Genomic DNA, 18,024 nt, shown 5'->3' with positions numbered 1-18,024 from the left:
TTCTGCAATGATTCTATCATTTACACTTCTAAGAAATCAATGTGAGACTTGATGTCTGGCCATGCTCAGAGTGGAACATGAGGTGTTACTGTTACAGGCAGAGTGTATGGGTGATAGGCCACAAACCCTGTATCTATTTGCACCTTAGCCCCCACAACCTTTTATTTTCAAAGTCCAATTAACTGACTAGAATGTGGCTCCCTCCCTGGTTACATCAATCACTGATAAAGAATCAACCCTAAGACAAACCTGCAGGTCTGATATCATGTGTCAGATGCACTCGGGGTACTTTGACTCTCTCCCCTCCCTTAACAGTTTCTGGCTTCTTTCTTACCTTCATACAACTTTTCCCATAGTTTTCCTTTGTGTCTGTTTATCACATCTTATAAACATCTTGTCACCTCTGGTCTGAACTAGCCCTTGCTACCTAGTATTCAATATATTAACATTTTTTTTCTTTTTTACTCTGCCCAATAGAACTGGATTTACCCTACTTTCAGAGATGATCTGCTTAAAACAAAACCCTGATTCTGTTGCAAAGGCTGCCTTATAACCCCAAAACTAGACCCCTGCAGACACCCTGACACATTCAGTCTTCCTGCAGCCTATTGTTGCTGCTGACCTATACTGTAGCATCTGGGGACAATGCATATGCGCTGACGGAGGATCTTATTTTCAGCAAGCACTCACCAAGATCCCTGCTGCTTTGAGATGTTAAGCCTGGATGAGGACTTCTGCCTCCACCTTTCCAACACAAAGCACCTAAAAGTGTTGAACATACTATATGTTGTTCTTTGTGAAATCCTCTCCAACCTTGGTGATAAGGTCAAGTCCCTACTTTTCTTGTTGACGTTCTTCCCAGACCTGTTTCCTTTAAATTTCCTGTTGTTTCTACAAACTGACAGAGAAATGTAAAAATCTAAGCATGATGAATTTTCGCAGGTAAACTGAGAGGCCATGTTTCTGGTCCTTGTTTCTTTCTCTGTATCTCATCCTTCTTAACTCCCAGATTTCTAGCAATCACCTTTTCCACATGCTTCCTAGGTCCTGAACATATATATGAATGATCATACATATGAAAATATGAGTTATCTTCTTACAAGCTAAAATGATTATTGATGCTTTTTTTCAAGTGTATCTTTGTTTATGGCTGGTGGTTTTTTGCATCTTTTATGATTCCCTGTGTTGTTGTTTTGTTGTTCAAGATAGGGTCTCTCTGTATCATTGGCTGTTTTGGAACTTACTCTATAGACTAGGCTGGCCTCACACTCAGAGATCGGCCTGCCTATGCCTTGAAAGTGGTGGGATTAAAAGTGTGCACCACTACCCACCCAGCCCTATGTCATAAAGTAATTCTACCCTTTATCTTTATATTCTTTCTGGAGTCTTCTGCTGTATATTGGTATTATTAAATAACCGATTTTCCCCTTGTGTGTCATAATCTTGGTAGTGATGGGAGCCCAGGAATCTATTTCCAGTACAGAATTCTTCACCCCCACTCCCTGAACTGATTTCTATCCTGTAGCATCCTATTCTGTTTTGTATTGCAATGGTAAGAGCTGGAGAAGAGACCTTACAGTTGTTTGAAGTTGGCTGAGTCTGCTATCTGGGAGTTAAAGAGGATGAGATAAAGAGAAAGAAACAGAGAGTAAAAAATACCCAGCCTCACTAGCAATCAAACACATTCAAACTAAAGTAATGTAACACACCTTTCTGACCTCACAATTAAGAACACAACAACAATTAAGTGTGAGCAAAGATGTAAGAAAATGGGTATTTTCTCTCAGAATGTAGCCTGAGCAGTGGCTGCAGTCTTTGGAGACCAGCATGGGGCATACTAGCAAGAACAACAAAACCCCCTAAATCCTAAGACCCAGTAAAATTCTGCTTCTAGGGTCACACATAAGCAAGCAGTTAAACATATACAAAGTGAAATAGCAGGAATGCTGGCACAGCTTTGGCTAAAATGGCATTGAGGACAGGGGTGCAGGATTTAGAAGCCCATCCATAAAAGGATGGGTGGAATGGAATTTGGTGAAGGCTAGTGCCTGGGAGTACAGAAGGAACAAACCCAACCTGTTTATTTCTATCAATGAAAACATAACTCAAACTTTATCAAAGTAGGCTTTAAAAAACTACACGGATAGCTGAAGAGATGGCTCAGGGGTTAAGAGCACCAACTGCTGTTGCACAGAACCTGGTTTCAATTCACAAGACCCACATGGCAGGCTGCTCACAACAACCACCAGTAACTCCAGTCTTAGGTAATTCACTGCCCTCTCCTGGACTCCACAGGCATTGCATGCACTTGGTGCATAGACAAACATGTAGGTAGAACACCCCATACACATTAAAAAACAAAAACAAAACCCTTCGAAGCTACTTGTAGATTTGTGTAAAAGATTGTATTACCTAATATTCTACATATGGACTCTGTATACAAGGAATCCCTCCATGTTCAGTTGCTCTGTCAGACTGAAGACTATGTAAAGATTGAAAAATAAAGCAAATATGGTAAAACAATAACTATTAGGTTTGGTCAGGGAAGGTCGTTCCCCCATGCTCTGTGGTTTGTTTCTTGAGACAGGGTCTCTTTATATGCATCCCTGGCTGGCCTGGAGCTTGATATACAAACCAGACTGGTCTGGAACATACATACCTATCTGTTGGTCTTTGCCTCTTTAGTCCTGTTATTTTAAGGCATATGCCATACCTGGCTATAGTAGCTGTTTACGAAGAGATGGGATTTAATTACTCTTTATACTTTGCTGTAATTACAGAATTTATCAAAAATGTCCAGAATTTAAAAAGAAATATCAAACTAGGCCTGTAAAGACAGTTAGTCCTCCAGGTGAATACACCATGTTGGGGCCACAAAAATCAAAGATGATCTCATCTCAGGGATAAAGACTCATTAAATACCATTAGTCGGCAAATGAAAGACCCAGCAGCTGAAAGTGATGGTGGATGGCAGTAGGCAGCAGTTTCTGTGGAGGACACCCTCATCACCAAGAGCAGGTAACAAGTAAAGGATTCAGTGTTATCTGAGGTACTGGGGTGAGACTGCAGAACACAGGTAATGCTCACAAATCAGGCTTATATCTTCATTATATGGTGGGATGACTTGCAGAAATGTTTCAAATTCTTGAAAATGTCCTTGAATATATATTACTTTGTATGTACATTGTGTCTCTCTTTACCTAGGCATTCCAAAGCACTTTCTGGAATGTTTACACACTCGCCACACACTTAAACCGTGGGGCCTAAAGCTGACTGTCTTGACTGTCTGCCTGGTAAAGCTGCTAATTGTATGAACGCCTCAAGTTGGCTCCTTCATGGAACCTGAGGCATTCGTAAGTTTTTTCATTATTAATTCTTTTTTTTTAGTTTTTAGGTGCTATTTTATATTTTTAACTTAGTTATTATTAGTTCTTGTGTGATACAGGGGATATGTCATGGGACACTTGTGAGGTCAGCTCTCTTCATCCACCAAGGACTGTTGGTTGGCAAGCACACCACCTGCTGGCCCCTCTTTTCTGTTTGTCTGTTGTTTTTAGGGGGTAATTTTTTTTTATTTATACATGTGTGTCTCTGTGAATGTATGGCACTGTGTGCAGGTCCAGTCAAATCCAGAGCAGGGTATCAGATCCTCTGGAGCTAGAGTCACACGTAGTTGTGAATCACCTATCATGGATGCTGGGAAAACTCAAGTACTCTGAACAACAGTAAGCACTCTTAAGCACAGAGCCATCTCTCCAGTCCTAGCTTATTATTGTTTTTAAAGACAGGACTTTTGTCTTAGCCTCCAAAGTGCTGGGATTATAAGCATCTACTATCATACCATATTAGCATTTCAACACAAACTCTCTGTATAAAAAAAAAAAGACAATCTTTGCACATGACGAATAGCGAGTACATGTCACTCCTGTATGCCAAGCTTCTCATTGGCCATGCAAAAAGCCTTGGTGGATCATTGTAGAGAGCATTTCCAAATTTGGCAGGCTCGCTGGTTATCTTTTAAGCAAACTGGGATATTATCACTAAAATCGTCTTCACTATTCCTTGAAAGAGCAGGGTCTAGGGTTCTACTAGATGAAAAATTTACTGACACATTTCCAAGATTCAGCCAAGATGGCAGCTTTGGTTGTTTCTACCAGGTGAATGCTTTATTTCAGTAATTTGCTTTATTTCAGTAATTTGCTTTATTTCAGTAATTAACTTGGGGAGAGCCATACAAGAACAGCAGGCTCACTGCGTTCCTCATAATCCTGCTTAATTGACAAGTTCTAGCTGGCTGTGGTGACGAATGCCTTTGACCCAGCACTGGGGAGGTAGAGGGAAGTAGAGTAGATCTCTTCTGAGTTCAATGCCAGTTCAATAGCAAGTTCCAGGCTAACGAGGATCTTAAAAAACCAATACAAGAACAATTCAAAATTCAAGTCCAAATTTCCAACAGGGAAAATTTCAAAGTAGTGTTCTGGGAAGAGGGTCAGGACTATGTTCTCAGAAATCACAACTCTTCAGACATTACAAAGTGGTGTAATTTTAACTGTTTTATTTTTCTCAGCAATAACTAGTCATTTTTGGAGTCTTTCACATAGGTAACCATAGAGTACAGTACAGTGATTAGTCAGGTTTCTTCACAGCATTTGATTATAGCTAACTTGTATTCTCCTGAGACTGACTCCTAGCCTACCTTTACTGCTGGTGGTTTTGTTATAGGATGTGAAAATGACGTTCATATTGTGACAGCAGTGAGCCTTGGCCACCCAAGTTCTGAAGCCAGATAACCATCAGCCTGTATCACTCCATCCAGGCCCTTCTGCTTCTCGGGGACAGTGGTACTGCCACGTGATGACAGCATACTTTCAATGCAGTTCACCTGTCAGCTTTGGAACTGTAGGAGGACGTTTTATTATGTTTTTAATTTGAGGGAAGGCATAAAGTTAGAGATGTAATTTTAAAACATTTGTTTTAGCTCAGTATTTCACATTATCTTAACTTTATCGCTTCATTATTTTAAGTTACAAGTAAAAGACCTAAATAGTCAAACTACTTTTTCCCTTTTCATAGCAGGGAGTAAGCAGAATAAATGCAAATTTTATTAATTTAAAAAAAATAAAAAATTTCCATTTGGAAACATGAAGATTTAGAAAACTGGAAAGAGAGAGAGACAGGGGGTAGGGATAACTGAGCCTGGGTGATGAAAAGAAACTCTAGATCAGTAAGTAGTTTTCAACCTTCCTAATGCTGTGGCTCAGTTCCTCATGTTGTGGTACACCCCCCCCATCATAAAATTATTTTGGTTGCTACTTCTTCATAACTGTAATTTGGCTACTGCTATAAATTGTAATGTAAATATCTGATATGTAACCTCTGTGAAAGTGCTATTGAGGTCACGACTCCCACATTGAGAACCATTGCTCTAGGGCATTTTAAAATATGAACCGACATGCCGAGGCTTAGCATTTAAACACACTTGCTATTTTATCAGGTGCACCTATGTTCTGATCCTAGAGCTCATGTTGAGCAGCTCACAAACACGTTTAACTCTACCTACAAAGGATCCAGTAACTTCTCTTCTCCTTGGGTACCTTGGTGCGCATACGCACACATGAACACACACACACACACACACACACACACACACACACACACACACACACACACACACACACTGTCAATAAATTTTAAGTGGCTAGGGAGATGGCTCAGCAGTTAAAGAGCACTGGCTGCTCTACCAGTGTAGACAGACATACATAGAGGCAAAACACCCATATAGATAAATAAAGTTTTTAAAATTAATACATAATAATAAATGAGGGGTAGGTTGGAAAAATGAGTCAGTGAGTAAAGTTACTTGCTTCTAAGTCTAGCAATCTACATTCAGTCTCTGGAACCCACATGAAGGAAGGAGAAAGCCAACTCTTCAAGTTGTCCTCAGACTACCTACCCCTTTGCCCCATCTCCACGTGTGCACCCACACACATACAAAAACAAATACATTTTAAAAATGTTTTTAAACTAATAACCCTTAAAACATGTCAAGTGGAAGAAGCCAGATTCAAAATGTCATATTATGATTCCATTTAAACTTAATACCCTGAGTAGGCAAATCCATAGAGTTGGAAATTGAGTAGTGGTTGCCAGGGACTAGAAGTAGGAAGAAAGGGAGTGACTACTAATGGATGTAAGATTTCTTCTCGGGGAGACAGAAATGTTCTAGGATGAGAAGCTGGAGTCACTATTCTGTGACTATATTAAAAACCAATGAACTGTATGACTTAAAAGGGTCAACTTTCTAGTATGCAGATATCACTTTAATAAAGCTATTATTTTTTGAAAGGGAAAAGAAAAGATAAATGGCTGGCTCTGATGAAGAACCTAGATGTGAGGGGAAGCAGTGACAGTACTCCCGCAGTGACAGTACTCCCACACTGACACTCCTGTCCTGTCCTCTCTGAGGAGCTACCCAGGGTATACTCTCACTCCCAGAGCCCTGCTGGACACCCCTTGGATCTCTCTGATCTTTCCAGCTTCCAGGCCCTGATCAGCCTTTCACACTGGCCTTCCTCTCACAGCCTCTCCACTACACATAACTTTCCAGTCACGTTCTGGATGATGGGGCCTCCTGAGGCCAATAATTCTGAGGTTCATAGCTTGGCAACAAGGAGTGCAGGCCCATCTGGGTTCTTCCTAGTCTCTCCTACCTAAAATCAGTCTGTCTGCATACACCAGTCATACAGTACACCCCAGATCTTAAACATACCTGTGGAACTTCAGGCAGGCCAGATACCTGCTTACCAGGATGTGCCCACCTGATGCATTCCTTTTACCTCTTGGCTTATTATTCAAGGTAACCTCCCCCTTCACAATTCTGTACCCCTACTGACCTCTATGCAGATTCTGTCTCATCTCTTAAGGCATCAACCCTAATAGAGCTTAGAGTTTCCCTCCACATCTCAGGCTTTGTGCTCCTACAGAGCATGTCTAGTGCCAGGCTAACTGTGAAGTGTCATTACCTGAGTGAGCCACCTTAGAAAGTGGACTGTTAGGTCCTCCAGGTAAAGGCTTACATCTGTTCTTGTTCTCAGAGCAAGCATGGAGTATACTAGACAGAAACAGCCTGAATCTGATTCTGAACACAGGAGTAAAGAAGGGGGTTGGGATGGATATTAGCCCAAATGCTTGAATTACCCAAGATGCAATGCATGGACCACATGAAACTCAAGAAGGTCAACCAATATGTGGATGTTTCACTCCTTCTTAAAAAGGAGAACAAAAATATCCATAGGAGGGGATAGGGAGGCAAAGTTTAGAGCAGAGACTGAAGGAACGGCCATTCAGAGCTTGCCCCACAAGTGGCCAATATATGTATATATATATGTATGTATATATATATATATATATATATATATATATATATATATATATATATATGTGTATGTATATGTATACAGCCATCAAAACTAGATAAGATGGACGAAGCTAAGAAGTACATGCTGACAGGAACCAGATAGAGATCTCTCGTGAGAGATACAGCCAGAACATGTCAAATACAGAGGGGAATGATAGCAGCAAACCACTTAACTGAGAATGGGACCCCTGCTGGAGGAATTAGAGAAAGGATTGAGAGAGCTCAAGGGGCTTGCAATCCCATAAGTAACAATGCCAACCAACCAGAGCTTCCAGGGACTAAACCACTACCCAAAGACTATATATGGAGTGACCCATGGCTCCAAATGCATAGGTAGCAGAGAATAGCCTCCTTGGGGCACCAGTGGAAGGAGAAGCCCTTGGCCTCGCCAAGGTTGGATCACCAGTGTAGGAGATTGTTGGGAGGGGGGGACAGGAAGGGGGGATGGATGGGAAGGGGAACACCCTTATAGAACAGGAGGGGGAGGAGTTAGTGGGCTGAAGGATAGGAAACCTAGAAAGGGAATAACATTTGAAAGGTAAATAAGAAATACCAAATTAAAAAAAAATGGGCTCGCTGATCCCCACTCGCAGCTCACTGCTCCCAAACCCCGTGGGAGAAAGAGCTCACCACCCAGAGAGGTGGGCACTCCTGAGGACTGCAGAGCAGAAGAGACCACCAATACTGCCCACCCCTGCCCACATCCCTGACACAAGAGGAAACTGTATACGGCCTCTGGGAACTGGTAGATAGGGGCACTGGAGTTGCAGGTCCCCTGTGCCCCAGAAACCGCCAGAACCTGAAGGGACTGGATCAACAGTTCTCTGCACCCAAATCCCATGGGAGGGAGAACTAAATCTTCAGAGAGGCAGACACGCCTGGGAAACCAGAAGAGACTACACTCTGCCCACATTTCTGACTCCAGAGGAAAACATCAAACACCATCTGGGACTCTGGTGCTCGGGGGCTCCCGGAAAAGGTGGAGCAGGTCCTCGAGGTTGCGGCCCTCGAGGAGAGATCATAAGCAACACCCCACAGGCAAACTTGAGCCTCAGGACCACAGGTAAGAGAAATTTTGCTGCTCCAAGTGACCTGCCTGGTGAACTCAGGACACAGGCCCACAGGAACAGCTGAAGACCTGTAGACTGGAAAAGCTACACGCCTGAAAGCAGAACACTCTGTTCCCATAACTGTCTGAAAGAAAACAGGAAAACAAGTCTACAGCACGCCTGACATACAGGCCTATATGACAGTCTAGCCACTGTCAGAACTAGCAGAACAAAGTAACACCAGAGATAATCTGATGTCGAGAGGCAAGTGCAGGAACCCAACCAACAGAAACCAAGACTACATGGCATCATCGGAGCCCAATTCCCTCACCAAAGTAAACATTGAATATCCAAACACACCAGAAAAGCAAGATCTAGATTCAAAATCATATTTGGACACCATGCTGGAGGACTTCAAGAAAGACATGAAGAACTCCCTTAGAGAACAAGTAGAAGCCTACAGAGCGGAATCGCAAAAATCCCTGAAAGAATTCCAGGAAAACACAATCAAACAGTTGAAGGAATTAAAAATGGAAATAGAAGCAATCAAGAAAGAACACAGGGAAACAACACTGGATATAGAAAACGAAAGGAAGAGACAAGGAGCCGTAGATACAAGCATCACCAACAGAATACAAGAGATAGAAGAGAGAATCTCAGGAGCAGAAGATTCCGCAGAAATCATTGACACAACTGTCAAAGATAATGTAAAACAGAAAAAGCTACTCGTCCAAAACATATAGGAAATCCAGGCCTCAATGAGAAGATCAAACCTAAGGATAATAGGTATAGAAGAGAGTGAAGACTCCCAGCTCAAAGGACCAGTAAATATCTTCAACAAAATCATAGGAGAAAACTTCCCTAACCTAAAGAAAGAGATGCCCATAAACATACAAGAAGCCTACAGAAGTCCAAATAGATTGGACCAGAAAAGAAAATCCTCCTGTCACATAATAGTCAAAACACCATATGCACAAAATAAAGAAAGAATATTAAAAGCAGTAAGGGAAAAGGTCAAGTAACATATAAAGGCAGACCTATCAGAATCACACCAGACTTTGCACCAGAGACTATGAAAGCCAGAAGATCCTGGACGGATGTCATACAGACACTAAGAGAATACAAATGCCAGCACAGGTTACTGTATTCTGCAAAACTCTCAATTAACACAGATGGAGAAACCAAGATATTCCATGACAAAACCAAATTTACACAATATCTTTCTACAAATCCAGCACTAGAAAGGATAATAAATGGTAAAGCCCAACATAAGGAGGCAAGGTACACCCTAGAAAAATCAAGAAACTAATCATCTTGGCAACAAAACACAGAGAAGAAAAGCACACAAACATAACCTCACATCCAAATATGAATATAACAGGAAGCAATAATCACTATTCCTTAATATCTCTCAACATCAATGGTCTCAACTCCCCAATAAAAAGGCATAGATTAACAAGCTGGATACACAATGAGGACCCTGCATTCTGCTGCCAACAGGAAACACACCTCAGAGACAAAGACAGACACTACCTCATAGTGAAAGGCTGGAAAACAACTTTCCAAGTAAATGTTCAGAAGAAGCAAGCTGGAGTAGCCATTCTAATATCGAATAAAATCCATTTTCAACTAAAAATCATCAAAAAAGATAAGGAAGGACACTTCCTATTCATCAAAGGAAAAAGCCACCAAGATGAACTCTCAATCCTAAATATCTATGCTCCAAATACACGGGCACCTATATACATAAAAGAAACCTCACTAAAGCTCAAAACACACATTACACCTCACACAATAATAGTAGGAGATTTCAACACCCCACTCTCATCAATGGACAGGTCATGGAAACAGAAATTAAACAAAGAAGTAGACAGACTAAGAGAAGTCATGAACCAAATGTACTTAACAGATATTTGTAGAACATTCTATCCTAAAGCAAAAGGATATACATTCTTTTCAGCACCTCATGGTACTTTCTCCAAAATTGACCATATAATTGGTCAAAAAACAGGCCTCAACAGATACATAAAGATAGAAATAATCCCATGCGTCCTATCAGACCACCATGGTCTAAAGCTGGTCTTCAATAACAATAAGGGAAGAACGCCCACATATACATGGAAGTTGAACAATGCTCTCCTCAATGATAACCAGGTCAAGGAAGAAATAAAGAAAGAAATTAAAGACTTTTTAGAATTTAATGGAAATGAAGGTACAACATACCCAAACTTATGGGACACAATGAAAGCTGTGCTAAGAGGAAAACTCATAGCTCTGAATGCCTGCAGAAAGGAACAGGAGAAAGCAAATGTTACCAGCTTGACAGCACACCTAAAAGCTCTAGAACAAAAAGAAGCAAATTCACCCAGGAGGAGTAGAAGGCAGGAAATAATCAAACTCAGAGCTGAAATCAACCAAGTAGAAACAAAAAGGACCATAGAAAGAATCAACAAAACCAAAAGTTGGTTCCCTGAGAAAATCAACAAGATAGATAAACCCTTAGCCAGACTAACGAGAGGACACAGAGAGTGTGTCCAAATTAACAAAATCAGAAATGAAAAGGGAGACATAACTACAGAATCAGAGGAAGTTAAAAAAATCATCAGATCCTACTACAAAAGCCTATATTCAACAAAACTTGAATATCTGCCTGAAATGGACAATTTCCTAGACAGATACCAGGTACTGAAGTTAAATCAGGAACAGATAAACCAGTTAAACAACCCCAAACCTCCTAACGAAATAGAAGCAGTCATTAAAGGTCTCCCAACCCAAAAGAGCCCAGGTCCAGAGGGGTTCAGTGCAGAATTCTATCAGACCTTCATAATGCCTCATATCAATACTATCCAAACTATTCCACTTAATTGAAACAGATGGAGCATTACCAAATTCCTTCTATGAAGCCACAATTACTCTTATACCTAAACCACACAAAGACCCAACAAAGAAAAAGAACTTCAGAACAATTTCCTTTATGAATATCGACGCAAAAATACTCAATAAAATTCTGGCAAACCCATGGACTGACCCTGGACTCTGACCTCATAGGTAGCAATGAATATCCTAGTAAGAGCACCAGTGGAAGGGGAAGCCCTGGGTCCTGCTAAGACTGAACCCCCAGTGAACTAGACTGTTGGGGGGAGGGGGACAATAGGGGGAGGGTGGGGAGGGGAACACCGATAAGAAAGGGGAGGGGGGAGGGGGATGTTTGCCCGGAAACTGGGAAAGGGAATAACACTCGAAATGTATATAAGAAATACTCAAGTTAATAAAAAAAAAAAAATTCTGGCAAACCGAATCCAAGAGCACATCAAAACAATCATCCACCATGATCAAGTAGGCTTCATCCCAGGCATGCAGGGATGGTTTAATATACAGAAAACCATCAACGTGATCCATTATATAAACAAACTGAAAGAACAAAACCACATGATCATTTCATTAGATGCTGAGAAAGCATTTGACAAAATTCAACAGCCCTTCATGATAAAAGTCCTGGAAAGAATTGGAATTCAAGGCCCATACCTAAACATAGTAAAAGCCATATACAGCAAACCAGTAACTAACATTAAACTAAATGGAGAGAAACTTGAAGCAATCCCACTAAAATCAGGGACTAGACAAGGCTGCCCACTCTCTCCCTACTTATTCAATATAGTTCTTAAAGTTCTAGCCAGAGCAATCAGACAACAAAAGGAGATCAAGGGGATATAGATTGGAAAAGAAGAAGTCAAAATATCAGTATTTGTAGAAGATATGATAGTATATTTAAGTGATACTAAAAGTTCCACCAGAGAACTACTAAACCTGATAAACACCTACCTTCAGCCAAGTGGCTGGGTATAAAATTAACTCAAATAAATCAGTAGCCTTCCTCTACACAAAAGAGAAACAAGCCGAGAAAGAAATTAGAGAAACGACACCCTTCATAATAGTCCCAAATAATATAAAATACCTCGGTGTGACTTTAACCAAGCAAGTAAAAATCTGTACAATAAGAACTTCAAGCCTCTGAAGAAAGAAATTGAAGAAGACCTCAGAAGATGGAAAGATCTCCCATGCTCATGGATTGGCAGGATTAACATAGTAAAAATGGCCATTTTACCAAAAGCATATTCAATGGAATCACCATCAAAATACCAATCCAAGTCTTCAGAGAGTTAGAGAGAACAATTTGCAAATTCATCTGGAATAACAAAAAAACCAGGATAGCTAAAACTATCCTCAACAATAAAAGGACTTCAGGGGCAATCACTATCCCTGAACTCAAGCAGTATTACTGAGCAATAGTGATAAAAACTGTATGGTATTGGTACAGAGACAGACAGTTAGACCAGTGGAACAGAAGTGAAGACCGAGAAATGAACCCACACACCTATGGTCACTTGATTTTTGACAAAGGAGCCAAAACCATCCAGTGGAAAAAAGATAGCATTTTCAGTAAATGGTGCTGGTTCAACTGGAGGTCAACATGTAGAAGAATGCAGATCAATTCATGCTGATCACCCTGTACAAAGCTTAAGTCCAAGTGGATCAAGGACCTCCACATCAAACCAGATACACTCAAACTAATAGAAGAAAAACTGGGGAAGCATCTCGAACACATGGGTACTGGAGAAAATTTCCTGAACAAAACACCAATGGCTTATGCTCTAAGATCAAGAATCGACAAATGGGATCTCATAAAACTGCAAAGCTTTTGTAAGGCAAAGGACACTGTAGGACAAAACGACAACCAACAGTTTGGGAAAAGATCTTTACCCATCCTGCAACAGATAGAGGGCTTACATCCAAAATATACAAAGAACTCAAGAAGTTAGACCGCAGGGAGAAAAATAACCCTATTAAAAAATGGGGCTCAGAGCTAAACAAAGAATTAGCAGCTGAGGAATGCCGAATGGCTGAGAAACACCTAAAGAAATGTTCAACATCTTTAGTCATAACGGAAGTGCAAATCAAAACAACTCTGAGATTTTACCTCACACCAGTGAGAATGGCTAAGATCAAAAACTCAGGTGACAGCAAATGCTGGCTAGGATGTGGAGAAAGAGGAACACTCCTCCATTGTTGGTGGGATTGCAGAAATGGTACAACCATTCTGGAAATCAGTCTGGAGGTTCCTCAGAAAATTGGACATTGAACTACCTGAGGACCCAGCTATACCTCTCTTGGCCATATACCCAAAAGATGCCCCAACATATAAAAAAGACACGTACTCCACTATGTTCATAGCAGCCTTATTTATAATAGCCAGAAGCTGAAAAGAACCCAGATGCCTTTCAACAGAGGAATGGATACAGAAAATGTGGTACATCTACACAATGGAATATTACTCAGCTATCAAAAACAATGACTTTATGAAATTCATAGGCAAATGGAGGGAACTGGAAAATATCATCATGAGTGAGGTAAACCAATCACAGAAAAACACACATGGTATGCACTCATTGATAAGTGGCTATTACCCCAAATTTCCGAATTACCCTAGATGCACAGAACACATGAAACTCAAGACGGATGATCAAAATGTGAATGCTTCACTCCTTCTTTAAAAGGGGAACAAGAATACCCTTGGCAGGGAATAGGGAGCGAAAGATTAAAACAGATGCATAAGAAACACCCATCCAGAGCGTGCCCCACATGTGGCCCAGACATATACAGCCACCCAATTAGACAAGATGGATGAAGCAAAGAAGTGGAGGCCGACAGGAATCGGATGTAGATCTCTTCTGAGAGACACAGCCAGAATACAGCAAATACAGAGGCGAATGTCAGCAGCAAACCACTAAACTGAGAATTGGACCCCCGTTGAAGGAGTCAGAGAAAGGACTGGAAGAGCTTGAAGGGGCTCGAGACCCCATATGAACAACAATGCCAACAAACCAGAGCTTCCAGGGACTAAGCCACTACCCAAAGACTATACATGGACTGACCCTGGACTCTAACCTCATAGGTAGCAATGAATAGCCTAGTAAGAGCACCAGTGTAAGGGGAAGCCCTTGGTCCTGCTAAGACTGAACCCCCAGTGAACTTGATTGTTGGGGGGGAGGGCGGTAAAGGGGGGAGGATGGGGAGGGGAACACCCATATCGAAGGGGAGGGGTTAGGGGGATGTTGGACCGGAAACTGGAAATGGAATAAGATTCGAAATGTAAATAAGAAATACTCAAGTTAATAAAGAAAAAAAGGGAAAAAAATGGAAAAAAATAAGTAAAAAAATGTATTATCAATTTAAAAAAAAAGGGAGTTGGGGGAAGGAGTAGGGGCTGCCATCTAAAAATGGCTTTCATTCATCTCTCTCAAAACAATTGATGACAGGGATGTATCTCAGCTCTTTGGACAGGCAGGATGACAGCACAGGTCTGTGTCATGGAGAACTGCCTGGATTCCCCTCCCTGCATTCAGTAATACCTAAGTGCCTGACTTCCTGCCCTATGTTCTTCCTGCTGTAAATAAAGTAACCATAGTAACTAGCGTAGGCAGGAAAAACCTTGGAACTCAGTGACCTTTCAAGAAAAAGCAGAAGTTCCATCTCACCTGGTCTTGGGCTGTTTGAAGCCCATCTGCCTGTCTTCTGCTCTCCTCAGGGCTTCCCTCTATGTGCCATGCTGGATCCTGAGGGCATAGAGCTGCAAACAGAAAAATAAGTCATGGAGGCACCACTTCCTGTCAGAAGTTCATCGTGTAATCTATGAAAATGAGAAGGGCTAGGTCATGCCCCTGTTCTTTACCATCACTGGTAAGGTAGAAAGCCACTTCTTCACCCTATAGATGAAGGAGATGGGTCTTGGAAAAGGTGACAGGTGAATCTTTACTGACCTATGCTATGAGGCACCATCTCTGAGAAGCACTTTTCATAGATTCTCTGGTCTGAGTCCTAAACATTAATTCTCTAGAAATGTGATCATCACATTACCCGTACAGACAGTTGTCTGACCCCTCTTTATTCCAGCTGTGTACTGAGAGCTGAACTACAAGCTCCTGTTCTAAAGAATCACTGGGTCACCAGCTCTGACCCCAGCTATGGCAGATCACTGAAGGAAGAGGATGGTACATGGCCGGCAACACAGTTGAGGGTAAGGGTTTTCAACTCACCCCAGGAGACAGAAGGGTCAGATTGGTCCATGAGGGTACCTGCAAAGAAGGATCAGATTTTGACTGTGATACAAACCTAGTGACTAAATGTAACAAAAGAAAACTGGAGCATGACAGAGCCCTACACAGAATCCAAGGGCATAAAAAAAAAAAATCCAACATAACCTGGATTTGTACTGGAAACACACCTGTAGACTATGATTTAACAACAAGGAAATTAAAAACAGAACCCTTTGAATGGCTGAATAAGTTTCTGATAAGATGTAACATCATCTGATCTTTTAATTTTAAGTAGGATACTGCCTTGATGTCCATGGTGATGAAAACATAAAGATAAAACTATCACATATTACTATTAACACTGTTTTTAAAGTACAGATTGATGCTAAAAGTAAAATAAAGTATTAAAGGTGAAAAACACAGAAGTAAAACTATTTTGACTATATATTGTATGATTGTCTTCTAAAGGGTCCTATGAGTTACTAGAATATCTTATAGAGGCCCTTTTCAGAAGCTGACCATCAAATATATAAAACTTAGGTCGTCTTTTATGAATGTTTCCCTTTAAGGATTGGTATGTTCTAATTTTGTACCAATTCAGCTAGACCTTCTATTATCTCCCAAAGCTGGCAGCCTTTTCTCAGCCTGACCTATAGTAACAGTAAGCCTTCTGTAGGGAATATGCAGGGGGGAAAAAAAGATTTGGACTCACCCCAGGAGGGCCATGGGTTGATGGCTGCCATCCCTGAGGATTAATCAGCCAGGGTCCTGTCTGGGAGCACTGCAAGTATCAGCCTAGAGACAAGGCAAAAAAAAAAAAAAAAAAAAAAAAAACCAAAAACCAAAAACCAAAAAAACAAAAAACCCCACAAAATTGGTCCAGTCTCACAAAAAGATCCAGTGAGAACAAAGAGAACGCATCCATAAAGGTAACAAAAGACAACTAAGAAGCATGATTAAAAAAAAAATGCAGACCCCCCCTCCTGCCATACACACACACAGTGCACTGAGTGGAGCACAAGTAATACCAGCAATGGGGAGGCAGACAGGAGAATCCCTGGGGATTTCTGATCTGTCAATAGAATGGAATTAGAAGCTTCCAGTAAGACACTCTGTCTCAAAGCCAAGACAGAGCCACTGAAGAAGATACCCAACACCAACCTCATAGTTAACACAGACACATACAAGAAAAAGAAAAAAATGACAGAACTGGAGCAAAATGAAGCATATCTTGTCTACAATAGGGCTAGGATGGCGGCGGTGGTTGGGGTGGTTGACCAATCCTGGTTAAAGGTGAAAATGTGTATGTCACTTAATATCAAGACAGCCACTCCTTTTAGATGGAACTCTTTGGTTGACATAACAAACAAATTCTGTAAAATCTGCATATAACGTCCATATTAATGATCTAAAGCTGGAGAAGGGGGAAAACACAGTGATTCCTAAATGTGTGCCAGGAGGTTCTTTTGAGGAGGGGGTAATGAAAAGTTGTGGAATGGGCACGGTGTGTGTGTTAGTGCACAGCTGTACACTTTTATGAATATTCAACGAATCCATTGAATCTCAGAGTTTAGGATAAAGTATAATCGTTTGCAAAGGTTAAAGCCAAACAACAACTACCACCACCTGTAAGATCTTCCACACTCAAGCCCATCGATCCCCTCCTGTAGTCCCGTTAGAGACAAATTAAGTCCAGAGTTATACCCCACAAATAGATTCTGGGTCTTTGTGTGAGGTCGGCAACCTCTAGGTTGGTATTAAGTTTGGTACTAAGCACTGGCACACTTACAGAGATTCAGATACCCCAGGATTTGAACCAAAACTGAAGGCAAGCAAGTTGCAAGAGTCCTGCACACACACCTCAACAGCACAGCACACACGCACACACACCCTTGTCACTTCAAAGTTAAAGAACCCGGAGCCCTTTCCCAAGTCAAGCTTGATGCCCTTTATGGATATTTGCTTGGAAGGGAAGGGTTAAGAGCCTGGTTCTCATTTCCAGACCTATGCAACCCGGTAGCTCCAGGCGCTGGTTTCAGCAAGCTTCCCGCCTTACCTGGCTCGCAGCCACTGCCCCGACCTTGCACTGAGGCTGAGCTGAGCTCCGGGGCTGCTGCACTGAGCGTCCGGCTTCTGTCCTGCACAGAGATAAAGTCCCAGTCCTGGCCTACTCGGCCCACTAGAGCCGTCTTTCCCAGTCTAAAGAAACCGCGCACCCAGATCCCGGAGCCGGAGGGTCGAGGGCAACGGGGGCACCGAGTCGGCGAGAAAAAGAGAAGGCACCCGTTGCACGCCGGCACTGAGCCAGCACTGGCTGCAGGCGCTGCTTCTCCGTGGTCGTTACCACGACCTGCCAGGCTCTCCACGACAACGACATCAGTAGCCCCTCGGTCTGGAATAAGGCCTTACCTTGGCCAGGGACAATGGCGGCCGCACCCCCCAAGTGTCGACCAGGGCACACCGC

The 18,024-nt window shown here is 41.8% G+C and overlaps 1 protein-coding gene across 11 annotated transcripts in view; it reads right to left on the bottom strand.

The window, feature by feature from the left end:
* Positions 1 to 18,024, bottom strand: part of Zfp606 (zinc finger protein 606) — a 26,776-nt gene extending 8,752 nt beyond the window's left edge. Inside the window, 6 exon segments of one of the 11 annotated variants that reach the window (NM_001432057.1) lie at positions 4,541 to 4,897; positions 15,003 to 15,094; positions 15,561 to 15,599; positions 16,273 to 16,355; positions 17,617 to 17,698; positions 17,970 to 18,024. In NM_001432057.1, coding sequence (NP_001418986.1) covers positions 4,886 to 4,897; positions 15,003 to 15,094; positions 15,561 to 15,599; positions 16,273 to 16,303 — 174 coding nt within the window. In that variant the 5' untranslated portion in view covers positions 16,304 to 16,355; positions 17,617 to 17,698; positions 17,970 to 18,024 and the 3' untranslated portion in view covers positions 4,541 to 4,885. 11 annotated transcript variants of the gene reach the window in all.

Source organism: Rattus norvegicus, chromosome 1 (genome assembly GCF_021556685.1).
Source record: "Rattus norvegicus strain SHRSP/BbbUtx chromosome 1, alternate assembly SHRSP_T2T, whole genome shotgun sequence".
NCBI lineage: Eukaryota > Metazoa > Chordata > Mammalia > Rodentia > Muridae > Rattus > Rattus norvegicus.
Note: the sequence above shows the minus strand (reverse complement) of the source record. Positions and strands in the feature narration are given on the sequence as shown.